This window comes from Tursiops truncatus, chromosome 13, assembly GCF_011762595.2.
Source record: "Tursiops truncatus isolate mTurTru1 chromosome 13, mTurTru1.mat.Y, whole genome shotgun sequence".
Lineage (NCBI taxonomy): Eukaryota > Metazoa > Chordata > Mammalia > Artiodactyla > Delphinidae > Tursiops > Tursiops truncatus.
The window spans coordinates 19012083-19033253 of NC_047046.1; the positions used below are offsets into that span (position 1 = coordinate 19012083).

At 51.8% G+C, this 21171-nt stretch overlaps 1 protein-coding gene across 1 annotated transcript; it reads left to right on the forward strand.

Annotated features, from left to right (window-relative positions):
• Positions 1-3097: 3097 nt before the first annotated feature.
• Positions 3098-17319, forward strand: CRYBB2 (crystallin beta B2). The gene is made up of 6 exons (XM_073790894.1): positions 3098-3685; positions 7579-7658; positions 10622-10740; positions 14052-14184; positions 15342-15484; positions 17151-17319. Exons 2-6 carry the CDS (start codon positions 7605-7607, stop codon positions 17317-17319), a joined length of 618 nt encoding a protein of 205 aa, XP_073646995.1. The 5' UTR covers positions 3098-3685; positions 7579-7604.
• Positions 17320-21171: the final 3852 nt, after the last annotated feature.

The window sequence follows — 21171 nt, forward strand, 5'->3', positions numbered from 1 at the left end:
CATCACCAATAAATCACCTCTGGGCCAATCTGCATGTCTGGCTGTATTATATTTAAGAAGATTCTTCATGGGCATATGAAAATGTCAAGCACACATTCAGTTCAATATTAACTTTTTTTTTTTTTGCGGTACGTGGGCCTCTCACTGTTGTGGCCCCTCCCGCTGCGGAGCACAGGCTCCGGACGCGCAGGCTCAGCGGCCATGGCCCACGGGCCCAGCCGCTTTGTGGCATGTGGGATCTTCCCGTACCGGGGCACTAACCCGCACCCCCTGCATCGGCAGGCGGACTCTCAACCACTGCGCCACCAGGGAAGCCCCAATATTAACTTCTTACCCAAACTTGTCCACTGTAAGTAGCACAAATACCTAACTCCTTGTTTACATCATTCTGGTATAACTGTGTCCAAACCTTTATCTATTGAGATACATATTATTACACATTTTATTTTATTTATTCTTATATATTATAGTTAGGACATTTTATTATGAATTTATTCTGAAAGTATGTACATAGGTGAGTTATAGTTTCAATTTTATTTCAGGAAAGGGCTGTCACACAATAATTGTCATGAGAAGGGAGTGTCGGTGCTGAAAGGGGTCAAGTTCTCGACTTGGTGGCCTCCGAGGCTCCTTGTAGCTCCGGCTCCTTTGTATCTAAGGATCAAACTGTGTTTGGGGACACCAAGGCCTGTACTCTTCGTAACATCAAGAAGGTGATTTCAACTAAAAATAGAGTTACCATATGATTCAGCAATCCCACTCTTGGGCATATATCCAAACAAAACTCTAATCCAAAAAGATACATGCATCCCTATGTTCATAGCAGCACTATTCACAATAGCCAAGACATGGAAACAACCTAAATGTCCATTGACAGATGAATGGATAAAGATGATGGGGTACATATATACAGTGGAATACTACTCAGCCATAAAAAACCCCAAAACAATGCCACTTGCAGCAACATGGATGCAATTAGAGATTATCATACTAAGTGAAGTCAGCAAGAGAAAGACAAATACCATATATCACTCATATGTGGAATCTAAAATATGAAACAAATGAACCTATCTGTGAAATAGAAAGACTCATGGACATAGAGAACAGACTTGTGGTTGCCGGGGTGGGGGGGGAAGGATGGGGGAGGGAAGGTTTAGCAGTTTGGGATTAGCAGCTGCGAACTATTGTATACAGAATGGATAAACAACAAGGTCCCACTGTACAGCACAGAGAACTATATTCAGTATCCTGTGATAAACCATAATGGAAAAGAATATTTAAAAAAAGAATGTATACATGTATAACTGAATCACTTTGCTGTAAAGCAGAAATTAACCCAACATAGTAAATCACCTATATTTCAATAAAAAAAAAAATCTTAGAAAAAGAAGAAGGTGATTTCAGACTTTTAGCTTCCAGAACTATGAGACAATACATTTCTGGAAGTCTTTTTGTGACATTATATTTATTGTGGTAAAATAATCATAACATAAAATTTACCGTTTTAACCACTTTTAAGTATACAGTTCAGTGGCGTTAAATACATTTACAGTCTTGTGCAATCATCACCGCCACCCATTTCCAGAAGTGTTTTTCATCTGGCCGAACTGAAACTCTGTACTCATTAGACCATAATTCCCGCGTCCCCCCTCCCTCCAGACCCCAGCAACCACTATTCTACTCTCTGTCTCTAAACTTAACTGCACTAAGAATCTCCTAGAAGTGGAATCATACAGTATTTGTCCTCTTGTGTCTGGCTTCTGTCACTTAGCAAAATGTCTTCAGGTTTCATTCAGGTTGTAGCCTGTGTCAGAATTTCCCTCCCTTTAAGGCTGAATGATATTCCATCGTAAGGATAGAACACATTTCGTTGATCCATTCATCTGTCAGTGAACATCTGGGCTGTGTCCACTTTTTGGCCATCGTGAGTAATGCTACTGTGAACATAGGTGTACAAATACCTGCTGGAGTCCCTGGTGTATTCCCAGAAGTAGAATTGCTGGATCATGTGGGAATTCTATGCTTAATTTTTTCAGGAACCGCCATACTATTTCCCATAGAGGCTGTACCATTTCATCCCCAAATTCTGTTGTTTCGAGCCACTAGTTTGGGGCCCTTGGTTACGGCAGTCCCTGCTATGTGTCAGGCACTGGGCTTTGGGGATATGATGGTGTACGATCAGGCCACTCAAGGTGGCTGTTCTCTTGCTCTCTGTACGGGGTCCCCTGCTGGACCAGCCCCTGCTTCATCTGCACCTGCTCACGTGACCGTACCTGCCCCCACCCCCCAGCCCCCAGCAAGTGATTGTCCTAATCCTTAGCCCAGAGCGGCTCCACCTGCTAGTTTATTAAAGGGAAACACCTGGCCTCGTAATGCTCATTAACCTGAGGGCCGTGAGGGGCGTGCCCAAGCTGCTGGTTTCCCGGGTAACTGATGAGCCCACGTGATGGCGGTTCCCCGTATAAATGGCAGCCTCCCTCCCCCCCCCAACCCGGGGTAAAGAGTGCCGCCATGTTCTGCTCGCTGTCTGCTGCGCCTGGCGGGGTGTCGTCCCAGGACCCTTTGCTTCGGACGTGTAAGGTCCCGTGTCCAGTGACCGTTGATGTACCAGGCTCAAGGCTGGGCAATTACAAGGCTCACAGGCCCGCGGGTGCAGCCCAACAGTTGGCCGGCCAACCAGGAGGCCGAGGAAACTCCCGTGAGCGCCGAGCTGCGGGAACGGAAAGTTGCGGGGGGTGATCCCGAGGCGGCCGTCCACTAGCACGCGGGGCCCTGTGGCGGCTGGCCACCACCAGAGCCGCCTTCCTCTTCCTTACATTGAGGATGCCCTGTTCAACTCAGAGTCTCTTTCCAGTTTAGAAGTAGCAGCTCCACCCTCGGGGTTCATCTGACTGCACGAGGATGGCTGGTGAATACGGAGGAAACACAAGGACCTGGGTTATCCATCAGATACTTGGGTGTTATCTGGACGGGTAAGACAAGCCTACCCCGAAACAGCACCCCTACGCAATTACAGACACAGGCTTTAGGGATATTAACTCAGGGACAGCCTTGTGAATTGGACGCGGCCAGTTACCCAGAGGGGTTTGGTTAGGGACTGTGGCAATGGCAAAATAATAAGAGAACCCTTGGGTTTCTGGGCCCAGCTATGGGAGGGGGCAGAGCAACGATATAGGGGGATGGGACCACAGCTACAGGCCGTCTACAACGCGTTACCACAGGTGGGAGCTGACCCAAGTCATCGAGCATCACAACCACTCTTCAGGGTCTAGAACAGCTGTGCGTGACCTACAGGACCCCCGTGGGCATGGATAGCCACCAAGGACCATGAAGCCCAGGGATGGGCTGATAAGAATGCCGTACACTCGCTTTTCCACCTGCCTTGCTACCCCACCACTGCGGGGCTATGACGGGACCACTTGAACGATTGAGAGGGGAGCTCGCTCTCAACACGTGGACCAGGAGGCTGACTCGAGCCCTGAGAAATATCCCTGAGCGTCCCCGGACCATCGTCCCGGCGCCTACGCCGTGTTAACCTAGAGGAACTAGTCAACACTAGCTCAGCTGTTGACACCGAGGGACCAAAGGACCGTTGCCAAGCACCTGTCGGGACAGCATCTCACTTTTGGCCTTGCCGCAGGGTCTACCCCCGGGGAACAGTTATAAAGTGGCCTGGGACTGGCAGGTAAGTCCAGGTGGTTTGTGTCTGCCGCTTCGTGGGGAACAGCATTAGAAAGGGGCTTACAGATTTCCTGTCTTCTCCCCGACCCCGCCTAAGGCCGCTACGGTAATTACCCTGGGCCCCTCCTGGAGAAAGGCGCCATTATATTAACCCTGTGGCCTGTTGTTTAACCGCCTCTTCAGTATTCAGCGCCGGCTGTGGGGACCGAGGGTGGACAGGGGGTGTGGCCTGCAGGCAGGTGGGTTGTCTCAGTGCCGTGACTGTTTGTATTTTGCTCGATGGTCGTGATATTCCCTGTCTTGCGCCTGTTGAAGCTTACGTTTCGACCCTAGTCTGAGTGGAGGGAATCTGTTCTCAGACTGGGCGGCAGTGGTGGCCTCACTGCGAGATGAGTCTGAGTGCCGTTGTGGTCCTCCGCTGGACTTACATGAAAAGCTGACCCGACAAGCACCTGGCTTCCTTGTGATGCTCCTTAGCTGCTGGTGTCTAGATGGCATTTGTGGTGTTTGGTTGCAGTGCGCCCCGGCCTGACCCCAGGGATATCGGGGAAGTGGGGTGGACCCGGATTGCAAGGGTCCTGTGGGGTCTGTAGGGGTGGCGTGTATGGTCAGGCCCCTCAAGATGGATGTTCTCTTGCTCTGTGTCCGTCCCCTGTTCGACCAGCCCCTGCTTCACTCACATGACCACCCAACCCTCTTCATTAGTCCCTGGTTATTGAGGAGCCCACCTGACGTCATTTCCCCCTATAAAGGGCAGCCTCCTTCTTCCCTGAGTAGCTGGAGAATTCGGCCATGTCTGGTCAGCCATTGGCCGCACATGGTGAGGTGTCGCTCCAGAAGCGTTTATGTCCAATATCCTCTGTCCAATAAACCACTGATGTCTCTGTCGCTGTCTCTGGGCTCTTTCTTTGGTCTCAAGCCTGGGAAACTACAAGGCTCACAGGCTTGCGGGTGCAGCCCAACAGGTGGTGAACCAGGCAGACAATGGCCCTTCCCTCGAGATGCTTATCTTGTATTTGGAATGACAGCAGGGTGCGTGTGTGTGTGTGTGTGTGTGTGTGGTGTGTGTGTGTGGTGTGTGTGTGTGTGTGTGTGTGTGTGTGTGTTGGGGGCATGGAAGGCGGGGGCAAGCAAGTCCCCTCACTCAAACCCAGTTTCCAAACCCCCGTGCTGTCCCCTCTCTGCTGCCTGACCTTGGATTCAGTCAGGACACAGGCTGTCTACAGGGAGGATGTGCAAACTGGAGGAATGCCAGTTAAGGCCAAATGCCCATGAGGCAGCGATGAGGCCGGCAGGAGGGATGTGAGAGGTTTCTCCACACCATGGGGCCCAAGGATCCTAAGGGCACCCCCCTGAGGAACAGTGAGTGCTGGGACAGTCAGAGGCCTTCAGGATGAAGATTCCTCTCCTCAGCCCTGCAAGATCAGGCCTCTTCCCACCTTGGCCGCCCAGCCCAGGCCCTGCCCCACCACAGCCCACCCTGTAGCTGCATTAACCTGTTTGCAGGTCTTCTTACCGCGACATTGCCTTGTACCTGGTCCCCTTCTCTTTGGAACCCTCCTCCCAACCCGTTTTCCCAGGAGAATGTCTCCTCATCCCTGAGGACTTGGACTCTTCCCAGGAGCCTTCCTGGGTGGTCCCCTCCCTGGCACTACCCCTTAGAGCAGCGCTTGGCACCGAGCGCATGCCTGATCAATATTTGTGGAATGCGTGGGTGGATGGAGGGATGCTGGACCCTGCCAAACCACCTTCCTGTCCTTGTTTTTTTTTCACCAGAGCCGCTGAGATTTGCCTCTGTCTGCCTCCCCCAGGGCTCAACTGACCACATCAGTGAACCCAGCATGCCCCTGGTCCTGGCAGCTGGACGGCTGATGCATGCAAAGCGGGCATCTCCTTGCTCAACCGCCTGACCACCCTGGCGCAGCCGAATCTGAAAGCTGATGACATTATTGTGCAGAGACACAATGTCTGTGGGCATTTGCTGACCTGGGCTTTGGTGCGGGCTTAATCCAGCATTCTCGCCCCGCTTTCCACAGGGACGCAGCGGTCACCCGCCTTGGCACCGGCACTGCTGGGGAAGGTATAAATGCCACCTCCCGCCGGCCGGCTCCACGGGCACTCTTGGGCTGGTGTCACTGGTAAGAATGCCTCTATTGCTTGTCTTGCCTTTTTCTCTCCTCCTCCTCCCTGATGGAAAGTGTGGGAGACCTGGGTTCAAATCCAGAGGCTATCACTTTCTGACAGGGTGACTTGGGGCAAAGACCTCAAGGTGCTGAGCCTCGGTTTTCCTTTCTGTTAAATGGGAAGGGGGTCATAAGACATCATTGGCTGTGGGGCTCAGAGATGCACAGGTGAGTGGCCTAGCACGGTGCCTGGCACAGTGTGTATTTTGGTGATGCTCTTCATTAGTATTAAACAGTCCATCAGCATCCTCGTTTTGCCGGTGGAGGAGAATATAGCTGAGGGTTTGCAGGTGGAAGGAGTGAAACCACGGAAGGTTCAGCTTCATTTCTAGGGCCGTGAGTCAGCTCTCTCCATATCCACAAACGCTCCCGGGCACCGGCTCTGTGTCCCGCCTTGGGACAGCTAGGAAGCAGCCCCCCTCTCGGGGAGCTCCCAGCAACAGGTGACTCCAAAGGCACTAAAACTGGGTGGAAAGGACCCTAATAATGCCATAACTGGTGCCGTGTACTGAGCACGAGTGGGTTCCGGGACGGCTGCCAAGTGCTTGAGCTTTTCTGTGTTCTATGATTGGATCATCACAACCTGTTCATAGCTATGACCAGGCACCATCCTGTCCCCATTTTACAGAACAGGAAATTGAGGCACAGAGGGGATGACCTTCCCAGGGCCTTGATGCTGGTACGCAGCGGAGGAAGCGCCTGAGTTGAACCACCTGAGCTTAATCTTTAGTCTGAGGATGGTGCTGGGGCTGTAATGTGGCATCTTGGGCACAGTGACAGACCCAGAGGGCTGGTTTCTTAGGGGAGAAGGGCAGGTTTGGCTCCCAACCTGCTTTAGTTGAATGTCCTCTTTTGGGGGAACATCCTGGCCTGGCCTCTGGTGTGGAAGGAGCTTCTGGAAGCCGGATGTTATCTCTGGAGAAGGAGACAGGTTTCCCCTCTACACTGGGAAAACACAGGCTCTGTTCTCTGCCCATCCTGTGGGAAGGGAGAAGAAACTGACACACTTCCAGGTTTTCTGACGTTCTTGGCTGCTAAGAAATTCTCCCCGCTGCTGACCACAGTGCCTGAACTTCCATAATACTCACGTCGTTGCTTTCTTGTGGCAGGAGTTCCATCACAGCCTTGTGTACTATTTGGGTGGTGGAGGGGAGGATATGGCCAATGGTGGAAAGGAGCATTCTGGGTACTGGATGTGGGGGGGGGCAGGAGTCAAGGAGGAAGTTGGGGATGAGCGGCGGGGGCCCAGGGGACTTCGTGAGATGGCAGATTGGGAGCTAAAACCCGGCCAGGCACAGCCAGTGCGTGGGGTTTGTCTGCCCACATTATTTTCTTTGAATCAAGAAATTTCTGCGTAATATCAATCGATGCATAAGAAATTTATGCATAATAGCATCAATTATCTGGGGCCAAATGGGTCCCCACTCACACTCTAGTGTCTCACTTTATTTTTTAGTAGAACTCATTTCTCTGTCCCCCCTCGGAGCCGGCCTGGACACAAAGAAGCGAAGCTAAGGATGGACGTTCAGGCAGCCGCTGGCCGTCCGCACTGCCCTAGGACAACCTGAAATCAGGGAGACAGAAAACAGGACGTGGGGCTGGAGTGATGTGGCCCCGGGACACGGTGCCGCCACCACCCTGTCCCCCCCAGTGAGGGAACCGAGGGCCCAGAGAGAGGTCCTCACTGCTGCTTCCCCCATGCCTTGCCTTCCAGGTCATTCCTGCACCGGACCGCCCACCATGGCCTCAGACCACCAGACCCCAGCGGGCAAACCTCAGCCCCTCAACCCCAAGGTGGGTACCATGTGGGAGGAAGGGGTGGCAAGCACGGTGCCTCTCCCAGGCTCGGTTTCCCTGCTGTAAAGTGGGGTTGGTGCCTTCCTTTCTGGGGCTCCCCCTCTCTGGGCCACAGTCTCCCCAGCTTGCACACTGGAGGGGATGCTGATTCAGAAGGCCCCTCCCCAGCCCACGACTAGCATCCTTCTGGCTTTGGAGACTTAATTTTCTCTGCCATACCCTTTACCCCATTGCCCAGGGTGGGTCCCCAAAGCTGGGGCAGACCCTCGGTCCAGTCTGAGAGGGGGCTTGTGAATGGGGGGTGGGGTGGGAATCCTGACTCCACACCTGCTGTGTGACCTTGGCCAGTCACTTGACCTCTCTGAGCCTCAGGTCCCTCCTTCAAAAAATGGGGAGCGTTGGACTCATGGCATAAGGTAATTGTGAAGAGGCAAAGAAAACAGGCTCAGGGCTTCCCTGGTGGCGCAGTGGTTGGGAGTCCGCCTGCCAATGCAGGGGACGCGGGTTCGTGCCCCGGTCCGGGAAGATCCCACATGCTGCGGAGCGGCTGGGCCCGAGAGCCATGGCCGCTGAGCCTGCGTGTCCGGAGCCTGTGCTCCGCAACTGGAGAGGCCACAACAGTGAGAGGCCTGCGTACCGCAAAAAAAAACCCAAAAACAAAATCAAAGAAAACAGGCTCAGCCTAATGCTTGTCCACCTAACGCCAGCCTTCTTTGTTTTTTCCTCCTAAGGGCAGTGGGATCTTATCCCAATGTCAGGGGCTTGTCACACTGAATCTGCCCTCAAACTTCTACCAGCAACAGTCCACCAGGCTGCCCTCCTGTTTCCCTCTGCCTCGGAGGCCCCAGGCATAGATTCTGTCCTGGAACTGCCTTTTTGTCTGATTTGGGCCCCCACCCCAGCTCACCCCAATTCTGTCCCTTAAGAGGCTGCTTACTTTCTAGAAGAAAGACAATAAATAAACTACTATATAACTTCAAGGAGTGAAAAGTGTTAGGAAGAAACAAGAGTGGGTTCTTTAGGGTCAGGGTGGACGAGGAACGTGTTAGCTAAGGTGGTCAGGGAGGACTTCTCTGAGGAGGTGACATTGAACAGAGCCCCCAGTCAAGTGAGGAAGTAGTGAAAGTTGGGGAATGGGGGGTAGGGGAGAGCATTCTCGGCAAAGGGCACAGTGAGTGCAAAGGCCCGGGGGTTGGAGTGAGATGGGTAAGTTTGAGCAGCAAGAAGCCCAGGGCGATGTGGCTTGGAGCAGCGCTGTCCAACCGATTTCAGATGGGAGCCACTTACGGACTTTAACGCTTCCTAGTAGCCATGTTAACGAAGTAAAAAGAAACAGGAAATTAATTTTCATATATTTTATTAAGCCCGGTATATCCTAATGTACAGTCAGTAGAAAAATTATTAGAGAACTATTTTACATTCTTTTTTTCGTACTGGATCTTCAACATCTGATGTGTATTTGATACCCATAGCACATTTTAATTCAGGTTAGTTGCCCACGTTCAGTAGACATCTAGCAGTTGCTGAATTGGACGGTGCAGGTTGAAAGGATTAGGTAATACGTAAATTTTTAGCGTCCATTTGTTGATACATACAACAACAGTAATAATACTGAGCTCCTGGGCTCTGAGGCCTTGCAAACGCATGGGGAGTCTGCCCTGCCTTGCCCTCCTTGCCCCTGTAAGCCCTTGTCTCCCGGGCCAGTGTCATAATCCACTAGCCCCCGACTGCCAGGTTCTTGATTCTTCTCAATAAGCCTGCAGAATAGGCATGATGCCCCATTTTACAGATGGGGCAGCTGAGGCTCAGAGCCATCGGGTGGCCTCCTCGGGTTGCACGGCTGGATGCAGCAGAGGCGACGTAGGAGCCCAGTTCTCCTCCTGACCCATCTGTGGTCTCGTCAGTGATCGTACAGGCTGAACTGAGCCCATGGAATTTGACTGTGAACTTGCTGGGCCTCCCTCCCCTGGCTTTGTCTGGCTAATCCCCGGCCTGGGAGAGAGGGGCGTGTTTACCCAGCCAGTGCTGGCCGCCTGGATTGGGCAGCTGCCCCTCCTGGAGGCCCCCTTCCCTGAACCCTGCCCCCCTTCATCCAGAGGCAGTCCCCTGGGGCAAGTGTGGCTGGCAAACGTCTGCCCCCAGGTTCTGTCTGGAATCCTGACAGGAGGCAGCTGCCCCCCTCCCCCACCTCTTAGCACTTGGCTGTGAGGCCGGAGCAGCCCTGTCAGTTTTGCTGATCTTCCCTTTTCCTGATGGGGATCCTGCCGGCCCTTCCCTGGGCTGCTGAGAGGCAGGTGAGGCAAGGGGAGTGAAGTCCTCTGAAGAAGTATCCAGAGGGGGAGGAAAGCCTGCAAAACCTGTGGGGGCTTAAGAAAAGGGCACAGGTATGCATAGTCTTATGGGTGAAACGGTGGTGGAGGGTGGATACGGCAGCACTGGTCCAGCTCTAATGGGGGCAGGAGAAGCGTAAGCAGCATGGTCTAGCATCTTGCTACCCCTACTCTGGTCCACAGACCAGTGGTACCAAAATGCTGCTCTACAGGAAACAGCATCAGACGAGCTTGGGCTCTGATTTCAGCTCTGCCACTTACCCACTTGGGATCCTTAGCATGTCCCTTAATATAATTGTGCCTCCCACACCCAGAGCAAATATGGTGTGCTAGCCATTACGCTCCTCTGAATCCTTCCAACAACCCCGTGATGTAGGTTCTGTCTTTATTTCCCATTTTACAGATGGGGAAACCGAGGCTCAGACAGGTGAAATACTGGCTCAAGGTCTCACAGCTGGTAACTGGAGCCAAGACTGTCAGACTTTATATTTGGTTCATGATTCCCGAGTGTGGGACCCTTCAGCATCCTCCAAGCTCTCTGAGTCCCCTCCCTACGCCCACTCACCCCTGCTGCCCTGTTCCCCCTCCTCCCCATCGGGACGGGGGTCTGACTCTCCCCTCCTGTTGCAGATCATCATCTTTGAGCAGGAAAACTTCCAGGGCCACTCACATGAGCTCAATGGGCCCTGCCCCAACCTGAAGGAGACCGGTGTGGAGAAGGCAGGCTCTGTCCTGGTGCAGGCTGGACCGTAAGTACCTGGGGGGTCTCACTTGGTCGGGGGTTGCCAGGGTGAGGCAGTCAGGCTGTGGAGCGAGCTGGAGGGATCCGCTCTCACTGAGCTCCTAGACTGTGCAATCAGGGGACCAGGATTTGGGGTCTTGGCAGCCTGTGGAGAGAGCTTGTGATCTGAGGTCAGATAGAGCTGGGTTTCAAATCCTGGTTCCACCACTTCTGTGCTGTGTGACGTTGGACCAGGAACCTCTGTCTCTGAGCCTCGGTTTTCTCCTCTGTAGGATGAGGATAACCATGTCCTCCTGGGGATGATGGGATGGAGCTCATGTGAAAAGCCTGACACCAAGGTCATCCACTTCCTTGAGGCAGGGAGACAGACACAGTGACTCCCGTGGACCTTTTTAGAGCTGCCAATCTCTGGCTCTGGGAGTGTGCTTGCTCTCCTGGGAGGTTTAAAGCTGGATACCCCAGCTCTGCAACCACCACTCCCTTCCCAGGAGGAAGGATACTTGGTTTTCGCAGATATGCTGACACATTTGGGGGCCAGCAGGCTTGGGACCCCTGGCCCAAGAGAGAAGGGGAGGTGACTGGTCAGGTCTGACTCTGCCGCGCTCAGGTGACATAGTTGAGCATGGCCTGCAGGGGCCTCTCCTTGTGGTTCCCTGACTGTTCCTTCTCTCCAAGAGCCTCCGGAATCAGGGGTGGCCACCAGTGACCCCCAACAACAGGTCAGTGAGTCTAGTGGATGACCCGCACCACACCTCAAGGTTCACTGGGAATTCTGCAGTGTGTGATGACCCTAATTGAATCAGAGTCTACTGGTGTGGAGAACACAGCCAAAGGAATGGCCCTGCCCGGCCCGCTTAGCTGATGCGCTCAGAGCATCAGTGTGCCTGAGAGCATGCCTTCCTGGACGGCTGAAGTTTTGTCAACTGAAGCACCACATCTGATTTTTCAGTTGTCTTTTTTTTTAGTATTTGGATGGAAGAATTTCTCAAATAGACCTTACATTCCTCCTCTGCTTTCTTTTAAAAAATATAACTTTGATATTTTTATTAATTATTGTTTATTGTTTAAAATTAAGGAGCAATGGTTTAGTGCAAAAAACCGTACGAGTCTAATCTTACCACTCAGAGTAACCATTAAGATTTTCATATAAACTTATATTTTTCTCTGTATATATCTCATCAAATATATATTAGATATATACTTAATCAAAAGTCAGATCATGCTTCACATACTGTTTTATAACTCATTTTGAAAACTTTTATCTCATTCTCTCCATGTCATTAAGTAGCATTTTATGTCGATGCTTTTCAAAGAGTTTTTTGGAGGTAAATCTGTATCAGAATCATAGAAGGTGGGGAGGCTTTGAAGTGCAGATTCTTTTTTTTTTTTAAATGCTTGGCTTTTTTTGTTTGTTTATTTATTTATTTTTGGTGTGTTGGGTCTTCGTTTCTGTGCGAGGGCTTTCTCTAGTTGTGGCAAGCGGGGGCCACTCTTCATCGCGGTGCGCGGGCCTCTCACTATCGCGGCCTCTCTTGTTGGGGAGCACAGGCTCCAGACGCTCAGGCTCAGTAGTGGTGGCTCACGGGCCCAGCCGCTCCGTGGCATGTGGGATCTTCCCAGACCAGGGCTCGAACCCGTGTCCCTTGCATTAGCAAGCAGATTCTCAACCACTGCGCCACCAGGGAAGCCCCTGAAGTGCAGATTCTTGGGTCCCAGCCCTGGCCCAGTGAATCAAACTCTTGGGCCTGGAGCCCAGGAATCTACATGTCACAAACCCACCACCTTGTGATATTTCTGCCCAGTTAAGTTTGAGAACCCCTCTCCTACTGCATTGTTTTTCATACCTTTGTAACATTTCATTACGGGATACGACATAATTTACTCAACCAGGCCCTGCCCGTTGGATGCGTAAGTTGTTTTGATTATTTGATATTATAAACAACACCGTGATGAACATCGTTACCCGTGTATCTGTGAGCTCTTTGACAACTGTTTTCTAAGGACACGTTGTCTAAAGCTGAATTGCCACATCAAGAGGGCATCCTCTGCTAAAAGCAGCAAGAAACACCATCTCTCCTTCCGTTAAGGACTTAGATGACTGTTCCAAAGAGTTGTCCCTGTGCCAGGCTGAACTGTCTGCCTCTGCGATGAACGCCCCAGAATGCCAGGCATCATGAAGTCGGTCCCACCTTTTTCTTATTGTCCCCTTTCCTCTATTAGCCATGCCCCACCGGCAGGTAATCCTTCCCTTTAAGGATTTTCTCTTCTACTGTGGATCTAAGACTGTTAGAGTTTTGTGTAGCGTAGGAGTCCAGAGACCACCATCAAGAACCAAAGAGATGGGCTTCCCTGGTGGCGCAGTGGTTGAGTCCGCCTGCCGATGCAGGGGACACAGGTTTGTGCCCCAGTCCGGGAGGATCCCACATGCTGCGGAGCGGCTGGGCCCGTGAGCCATGGCCCTGACCCTGCGAGACCACAACAGTGAGAGGCCTGCGTACCGCAAAAAAAAAAAAAACCAAAGAGGAAAGAGACCCAGAGAGAAGGGGTTGGTATGAACAAGGTACGTGAGCTTTAGATACAGGGATGTTCTGCAGTCCGTTCTCGGTGGTAAAAGCTGATTGGGCACATTTCTTCCCAACTCCATGTTCACTGATATCACACTGAGAGCTTTGACACTGGCCACGGTGGGAGTATTTACACCATGGAAATTAGCAAACGCTACAAACAGGATTTGTTTTGTTTTTCAGAGCTGGCTTTTAATTTACCAGCATAATTTAATTTACCATTTACCAGCATACCATTGGCCTTGGGACATGGGTTCTATACATCTGTGTTTGTTGCTAGGCCATCTTTTAGGCTTCCTCCTTATTTCTTGGTTACGTTCCAGATGATTGAAGTCAGCACCGTGCTGGGTTCTGGATAACTGAGGTGATGCTGCTCTTGGATTTGCTGTGCTTGGATTTAAATGAGGTTGCTACTCTTTTTTTTTTTTTTTTTTTTTTTTGCGGTATGTGGGCCTCTCACTGCTGTGGCCTCTCCCGCTGCGGAGCACAGGCTCCGGACGCGCAGGCTTAGTGGCCATGGCTCATGGGCCCAGCCGCTCCGCTGCATGTGGGATCTTCCCGGACCGGGGCACGAACCCATGTCCCCTGCATCGGCAGGCGGACTCTCAACCACTGCGCCTCCAGGAAAGCCCTGCTGCTCATTTTGATGAACTGGGCAACTGTGAGCTCTGGGGCCCAAACGAGTAGCCAGGGCCCCACAGAGGAAGCCTGGAGTGAGCCTGACTTGCCCTCTCTCTCTCTGTCTCCACTGCAGCTGGGTGGGCTACGAGCAAGCCAACTGCAAAGGGGAGCAGTTTGTGTTTGAGAAGGGCGAGTACCCCCGCTGGGACTCATGGACCAGCAGCCGGAGGACAGACTCCCTCAGCTCCCTGAGGCCCATCAAAGTGGTAAGCCCCTGACCCTCATCTTCTTCCTCTCTTTGCCCGCCTGGAGCCAGCGGTCTGGGGACCAGGAAGGAGCCTTTACCTCTGGCATCGTGCCCCTTCTGACTGGCGGGAGACTTCCTGGCTGTGTGACCTCGCATAAGTCACTTCACTTCCCTGAGCCTCAGTTTCCTCACCTGTAAGATGGGGATATTAGTATCTACTGTCCTGAGACACCAGCAGGCTTAGCCTGAGAACTGCCGCATCGTATGACTTCAGGGGCTTCCTTCAAGATGCTCCAGGGGGCGCTGTTCACATTCTATTCTATGCGGATGGTGCTGTCCAGGGCTGTGTGATTTCTGTCACAAAGCAATCGTTCCATAAATGATTGCCACCATAAATATTCAAAGAAATTCTGGGTTTCGGGCTGGAGGAGAAGGCAGGTTAGCTCTTGTTCACGACTCATGCCAGTGTAACCTTTCAGAGCTTCTCTGATCCTGATTACTAGCGTGTGAACTCTCTGGAGGGCAGAGGGCCCAGCGATGCTCAGTTATACTCCCAAACCTCCCCAGCCCAGTCTAGTTCTCCCCAGAGCTAGATGGAAAATCGGAGAACGTTGGACTTGGCGTTCCACAGACCTGGGTTCCTCTGCTGGCTCTGGCACTTCCGGCTGTGTGACCTTGACCAAGTCACTTTACCTCTCTAAGCCTCAGTTTTCTTATCCACCAAACAGCATAAAAGTAGTCTAAAGGATGAAAGGAGATGACTAAGAAAAATGTCACAGGAACAGGAGGATGGGAAGATATGTGGAGATGAAGGAAAGCCAAAATATTTCAAGTGTCTGCTGGAGGCACGATAAGCCCGTGTGTGTGTGTGTGTGTGTGTGTGTGTGTGTGTATCATGGCTGCCATTTAGTTTTTAAAAGGGGAGTTGAGGCGTTGGGAGGGAAAATGCCATTTCAGAATCAAATAGTCCCCAAAGTGTAGAATCTGGAGTGTCTGTTATGTGAAAATAGCCCAGTAGGATCTTAATGAACAAACCCTGTTGGATGCCGTTGCCATAGACACTCACGTGGTGGGGGTCTTGGGCCAGAGGGCTGCAGGTGGAGCCTGCTGGTCCCAACTCCAGGGCACCCTGGGCGCTCTCACCCACACTCGCTTTCCCCCACTCCCTGTCCACAGGACAGCCAGGAACATAAGATCATCCTCTATGAGAACCCCAACTTCACAGGGAAGAAGATGGAGGTGATAGACGATGATGTGCCCAGCTTCCACGCCCACGGCTACCAGGAGAAGGTGTCTTCTGTGCGGGTGCAGAGTGGCACGTGAGTGCACAGCCAGCCCTGGCTCGCCCCGCCCCAGGAGTCCAGACCCTGGGCTGCTAAGTCCTGCTCTGTCCTGAACTCTGGGGATCTTAGACATTCCTGATCTCAGTCTTCTCATTGGAAAACGGGCGTTGAAATCATCAGCCTACACATGGCTTTCAGCCCCTGAAGTTCCATCCTGATCTGCCTTTTGGGCAACACCCTACCTCTGGAGGAGAGAAACCTTGGCCTTAACCTCAGCCCCAAAGAGCAGGACAGTAAATGGTGGGGGGGGGGCAGGGTAAGGCAGAGATGGGGGGGGGTGTAGGGGGGAGCAGAAGCTGGGAATGAGTTGAGTGGTCTTAACAGAGCTGGGAGAGGCAGGAAGTCCAGCCAGTGCTGGCCTTTGACTGCATGAGTTCCTGAGGTTGGAAATAGGAGGGATCCTTCTCCACCAAGTTAAACTTCGGCACATAAACCTCAACCATCAGCATTGGGGAATTTCTCAGTGTGAAAAGTTTGGTTTCCACGGGGAGTCTGACGATGGGCTTTGGGCAGTGGTGTGCTGGGGACGGCTTGTACCAGCTTGCAAAAGCTGACTGTTAACTTTTCAGAATTTACGCGAGCTGGTTATTTCATCATTGGCAACTTGAAATGAGCCATCATGAAGTATTTACACCTCAGAAATTGGAGAATGTTACAAATCAAGACTTTGCCCCCCCCCCCCAAGAGAGCTAGTTTACCAACACATGCTGGCTTTCTGGGGCTTGTCAAACTCTTAGAGCGTGCAAGGTTCTGTATTCATGTTCCCCTCCATTTACTCGTTTATTCATTCATTGATTCAATTTGTCGAGTGACGTCATATGCCAGGCACCGTGTTAAGTCATCAGTAAGTCAAGGTGGGTTAAACAGACCTGGCCTCTGCCTGTGTGGCTAGCGGTCTGGTTGCGGACAACTGTTAATAGTTTAGGAATCCACACGAATCTGGCCTCCTTCCCCGAGGAAGGCACTCTTGAGCTGAGATCTCAAGAAAGTAGGTATTATAGAGGTAAAGAGAAGGAAGGACATCCCAGACGGTGAGAACAGCACATGCAAAGGTCCTGTGGTGGGAGGAGCCTGGTGAGTCTGATTGGGCTCTACAAGGGACGGAGTGGCTGTGCTGCAGAGATATAGGGGCCCAAGGCTGAGAAGCAGAGCTAGAGGTGTCCACAGGGGCTGGATGGGCAGGTCCATGTGGGCCAGGACTGTGATGCTTTCTGGGGAGAAGACTGTAATGGTCATCAGGTACTCAGAGTGAGTGACCCCTAAATGGTGATGGCTTCAAAGGGTGGAGGGATCATGGAGGGCTCCTGGGACCTAGCCTGCTGTCCTTTGGCCTTGCCAGGGGTTGGGTTAAGAGGCCTGTCTTCTTCTAAGCTTAAGTGAGCTTGAGATCACCCCTTCCTCTGAACCCAGTGTCAGGCCTTCAGTTAAAAGTTGCTTCTGGAGATAGTGAGCTCCCCATCAAGGGAAGGAAGATAGCAGAGGCTGGTCCCAGGAAGGGTGGGGGTGTACCTGCTCAACACCCAGTTAGTGTGAAATGATTGGGAGGCCCCACCCTTCCTAGTGGCTAAACAATTCCCTCCCTCTGTCTCCATCTGCATCTCCTGTCTCCCCACGTCCCCTCTTCCCACGTCTGGCCCTGCAGGTGGGTCGGCTACCAGTACCCCGGCTACCGCGGGCTGCAGTACCTGCTGGAGAAGGGTGATTACAAGGACAGCGGCGACTTCGGGGCCCCCCAGCCCCAGGTGCAGTCCGTGCGCCGCATCCGTGACATGCAGTGGCACCAGCGAGGCACCTTCCACCCCTCCAACTAGTGCCCCCCATTTCCTCCTTCCCAGGGGCCTGGCCAGCTGCCCAGGATCCCACCAGACATCCTGGCGAGTGAATAAAGTGTGACTTGCAACTTGTCCGCAGCAGTGTCTTTTATCCCCCGTGGGAGCCGGGGTGCTGCGTGCACTTATCCCCGTGGGAGCCGGGGTGCTGCGTGTAGTGTGTGCGCGCGTGCGTGCACTTGTATGAAAGACAGAGACACAGAAAGACGAGAGAACCAGAAAGTGACTGGGTGAGGGGTGGGCAACCTCTTCGAGAATTTTCAGCTCTGCAGCTGCTGAGCTGTGTGACCTTGGGCACATTGTCCGACCTCTCTGAGCCTCCACCTGACTTACAACCCTCTTGACCCCATGAGCGGCTGGCTTGGCTGACCGCTCAGTCCTTCTTGTGTGGTTGCTGAGCAGTCGCTCGAGGGCACGTGATGGATGTTCCAGCCCTTAAAAATGTATCCACTGCCTGCCATTCCCACAGAATTGCCTTATCACCTTGAACCTGGGAGTTTTCTTAGATCTGCCCAGCAGAGCTCCAAACCCTGCCATCCCCACTCCATCCCAGAGAGAGGTCACAATGACCTGTTTGTAGGTTTGTGTGTTCCTTTGTTCACAACTTGATTGGGGTTGTCACTTAGCATAGCACCTGGGGGCTGGGTTCCTGCATCCGACTGGCCTGGATCCTAATGGCTGTTCTGGAGGCTTGGCCAGTGATGGGGCCTCAGAACCTTAATGCTTCCACTTGGAAAAATAGGGAAAAAATAGTGCCTCCTTAACAGGGTTACAGCAAGGACAACATGAGATAGCCCAGGTGTTCTCTATATAAATGTTAATCACTGGTTGCTTTTCTGTAGTGCAAATATCCCCTCCCAGAGAGCAGCTTCTTTTTACTTTGTCTTTGGTATCTTTTGATGCAGTGGTTTTAAATTTTGAGGCGGTCTAACATCAGTCTGTTCCTTTATGGTTTGTATCTGCCATGTCTTCTTTAAGAGATTTCTTTCTCACCCCACTTCTCACAAATACGTTCTCCAGATTTTTTTTGCCTAAAAGTTTTAAAGTTTTGCATTTCCCACTTAAATTCTCAGTCCTCCTGGAGTTGATTTTTCTGTATAGTGTGTGCCAGGGACCTAATTTCTTTTTTCTCTTTTTTTCCACTTTGAACCACCGTTGTCCCGGGGTAATTTATTGAGAAATCCATTTCCGCCACTGTGGTGCAAAGTTGCCTCTGTGTCCCATAGTAGATTGACACATATGTGTGGGGTCTGTTTATGGGCTTTTTTTTTTTTTTCTGTTCCTTTATTCTATCTGTGTATCTCTGTACTCTTACCATATTATGTTAATAGCCATTGCTGTGTAATAAATCTTGCAGTGCCCTAAATCATTCTTCTTCAAGGACGTTTTATATAGGCTTGACCCTTTATATCTCCGTATAAAATTATTTTCTCAAATCTAGAAAATGGGAAACCCTATTGAATGAGCTAAAGAGATTAAAATGATTACCGTGAAGGTGGGAACTAATCAGCGCTTAACAAATTTTGCCAGCTTTGATTTGCTCCTTCATTCTTCAGCCAACACTCACTGAGTACCTGTCTTGTTCCTGGAATGGGCAGAGTAGGGGATACAAAGGAGGTAAGACAAAGCCCCTGCCCCCAGGAAGCTTCTACTCTGGGGGGATGGTAATAGCTTAAGAGTAGAACCTTGATGATGATTATGAGTTGAATTATACCCCCCTCAAAAGTCATATGTTGAAGTCCTAACCCCCAATACCTCAGAATTTGACTTTATTTGGAAATAGGGTCGTTGCTGAGTCAATCAGTTCAATTTATTTGAGGTCATACTGGAGTAGGGTGGGTCCCTAATTCAATATGATCGGTGCCCCTACGAAAAGGGGAAATTTGGAGACAGACACACACACAGGGAGAACACCACGTGAAGATGCAGGCAGAGATCAGAGTGATGTAGCAGATGCCATGAAACACCAAAGATTGCCAGGAAGCAACCAGAAGCCAAGAGTCATGGAACAGATTCTCCCTCATATACCCCCAGAAGGAGTCGACCCAGCTGACACCTTGACCTTGGACTGCTAGCATACAGAATCACGAGAGAATAAATTCCCATTGTTTACGCCATTCTGCTTGTGGCATTTTGTTCTGGCAGCCCTAGGACACTAAAACAGAGATGGTAAGATGAAGGGGCCAGCGACGCCAAGGGAAGACAGGAGTTACTGCCTAGGACGTCAGGCTAGACTTCCCCCAAAGTGGGAGCGTTCAAAGACGAGCTGGTACTTCCCAGGTGAATCTTGGGGAGAACGATCCCGGTGAAGGGAACAGAGCGTGCAGACTAGGGGAGCAGGAAAGAGCAGGGTATGTTCTAGTATTGCAGGTACAGCCTGTACTTCGGAGCCTGGAAGCTTCCGAGGGTTTGCTAAGCACAAGGTCCCGAGAGATTGGAGAAGGAGGATGATGCTGGTGGTGGTGATGGTGTTGTGATGGTAATGAGGATGATGACAATGGTGAAGGTGATGGTGACGATGATGACGGTGATGGTCTTGTTGATGACGACGATGATGATGATGATGTGTGTTTGTGGTACGTGGCACCAAGAGGGTTTCCAGTTATCTATTTGAACATATCAAACTCCCCCAAACTTAGTGCTAACTACAGCCATCATTTATTTGGATAACACACATGTAATCTGGGCAGGACCCAGTGGGGACAGCTCCTCTCCAAACGGAGTCATCTAGGGTGGCTTGAAGGCTGGGGTGAGTCACATGGCTGGGCGTTGTACTGGCTGTTGGCTGGGACCTCAGCTATGGCTCTCAGATCAGACACCCCAACACGTGGACGCCCCGTGCAGCTGCGTGCCTCTCCCATGGCCTGGTAGCTGGGTTCTCAGAGCAAGTGTCCCAAGAGAAAGGTGAAAGATGCCTGGCATTTTAATGACTTAGCCTTAGAAGTCACATGGCATCACTTCCTCCCTGCTCCAGTGGCAGAGGGGTCCCTTAGTGGACCCAGGTTCAAGGGGAGGAGACAAAATCCCACCAGGCGATGAGAGGGAGGTCAACGTATGGGACGAGGTATATTATGGTGTCTGTCCTTACCAAATGCAATCTGGCAGTTGGGGAAGGGAGGCACCAGGAACGGGCTTTCACAAGGCAGGGAAGAGGGTTTACACGGCCAGGACACACTCTGTCTCTCAGAACTCATTCTGCTCAGTAAAAGAACAGGCTGGACATGACAGCTGGTTGGGGTCACTGCCCCTCCCCCTACATCTCTCTGTGTTTCTTAATTGTGTGTGTGTGTTTCTCTGTCTCTCTCCCTTTATCTCTCCCTATCTTCTGTCTCTCTTGGGACCTGTCTTTATTTCTGCCTGTATCTCTGTCTCTTTCTCCATCTTCCTGTCTCTATTGAACTCTCCCTCGGCCTCTCCATCTCTGCTTTTCTCTCTTTATCTCTAGCTCCCCATTAATTCCCTATCTTTCCCCTTCATCTTACTCTCTCCCTCTCTAGGTGTCATGTGTGGGCTGTGGTCTGCCCCCCTCTCCCCGCCTCCCCAGCGTGGGTTACTCTCTTTTCTCTCTGGCCTCCACAGGGCCCGCCCTGCCCCCTGCTTCCCGCCCCCAGGAGCCATTCCCACTTTCAGCCACCAGGTGTCAGCAAAGCCTCATCCTCAGGGCTCCTGCCGGCAGGGCCCTGATTGGTCGCAGCCACAGCCGGGCAGCCACAGGTTGTTGCAGGCCCGGTGATTTCCTCACTCTCTGACCTACAGCAGCCCGTGGATTACTTCCATTTTGCAGGTGAGCAACTGAGCCTCACAGAGTGCGGAATGACTTGCCCAAGGCCACGC

Coding starts and splice junctions, on each gene's coding strand:
- CRYBB2 (XM_073790894.1), top strand. CDS start 7,605: ATGGCCTCAGACCACCAGACCCCAGCGGGCAAACCTCAGCCCCTCAAC. Junction 7,659..10,621: donor CTCAGCCCCTCAACCCCAAG/GTGGGTACCATG, acceptor CTCCTGTTGCAG/ATCATCATCTTTGAGCAGGA. Junction 15,485..17,150: donor GTGCGGGTGCAGAGTGGCAC/GTGAGTGCACAG, acceptor CTGGCCCTGCAG/GTGGGTCGGCTACCAGTACC.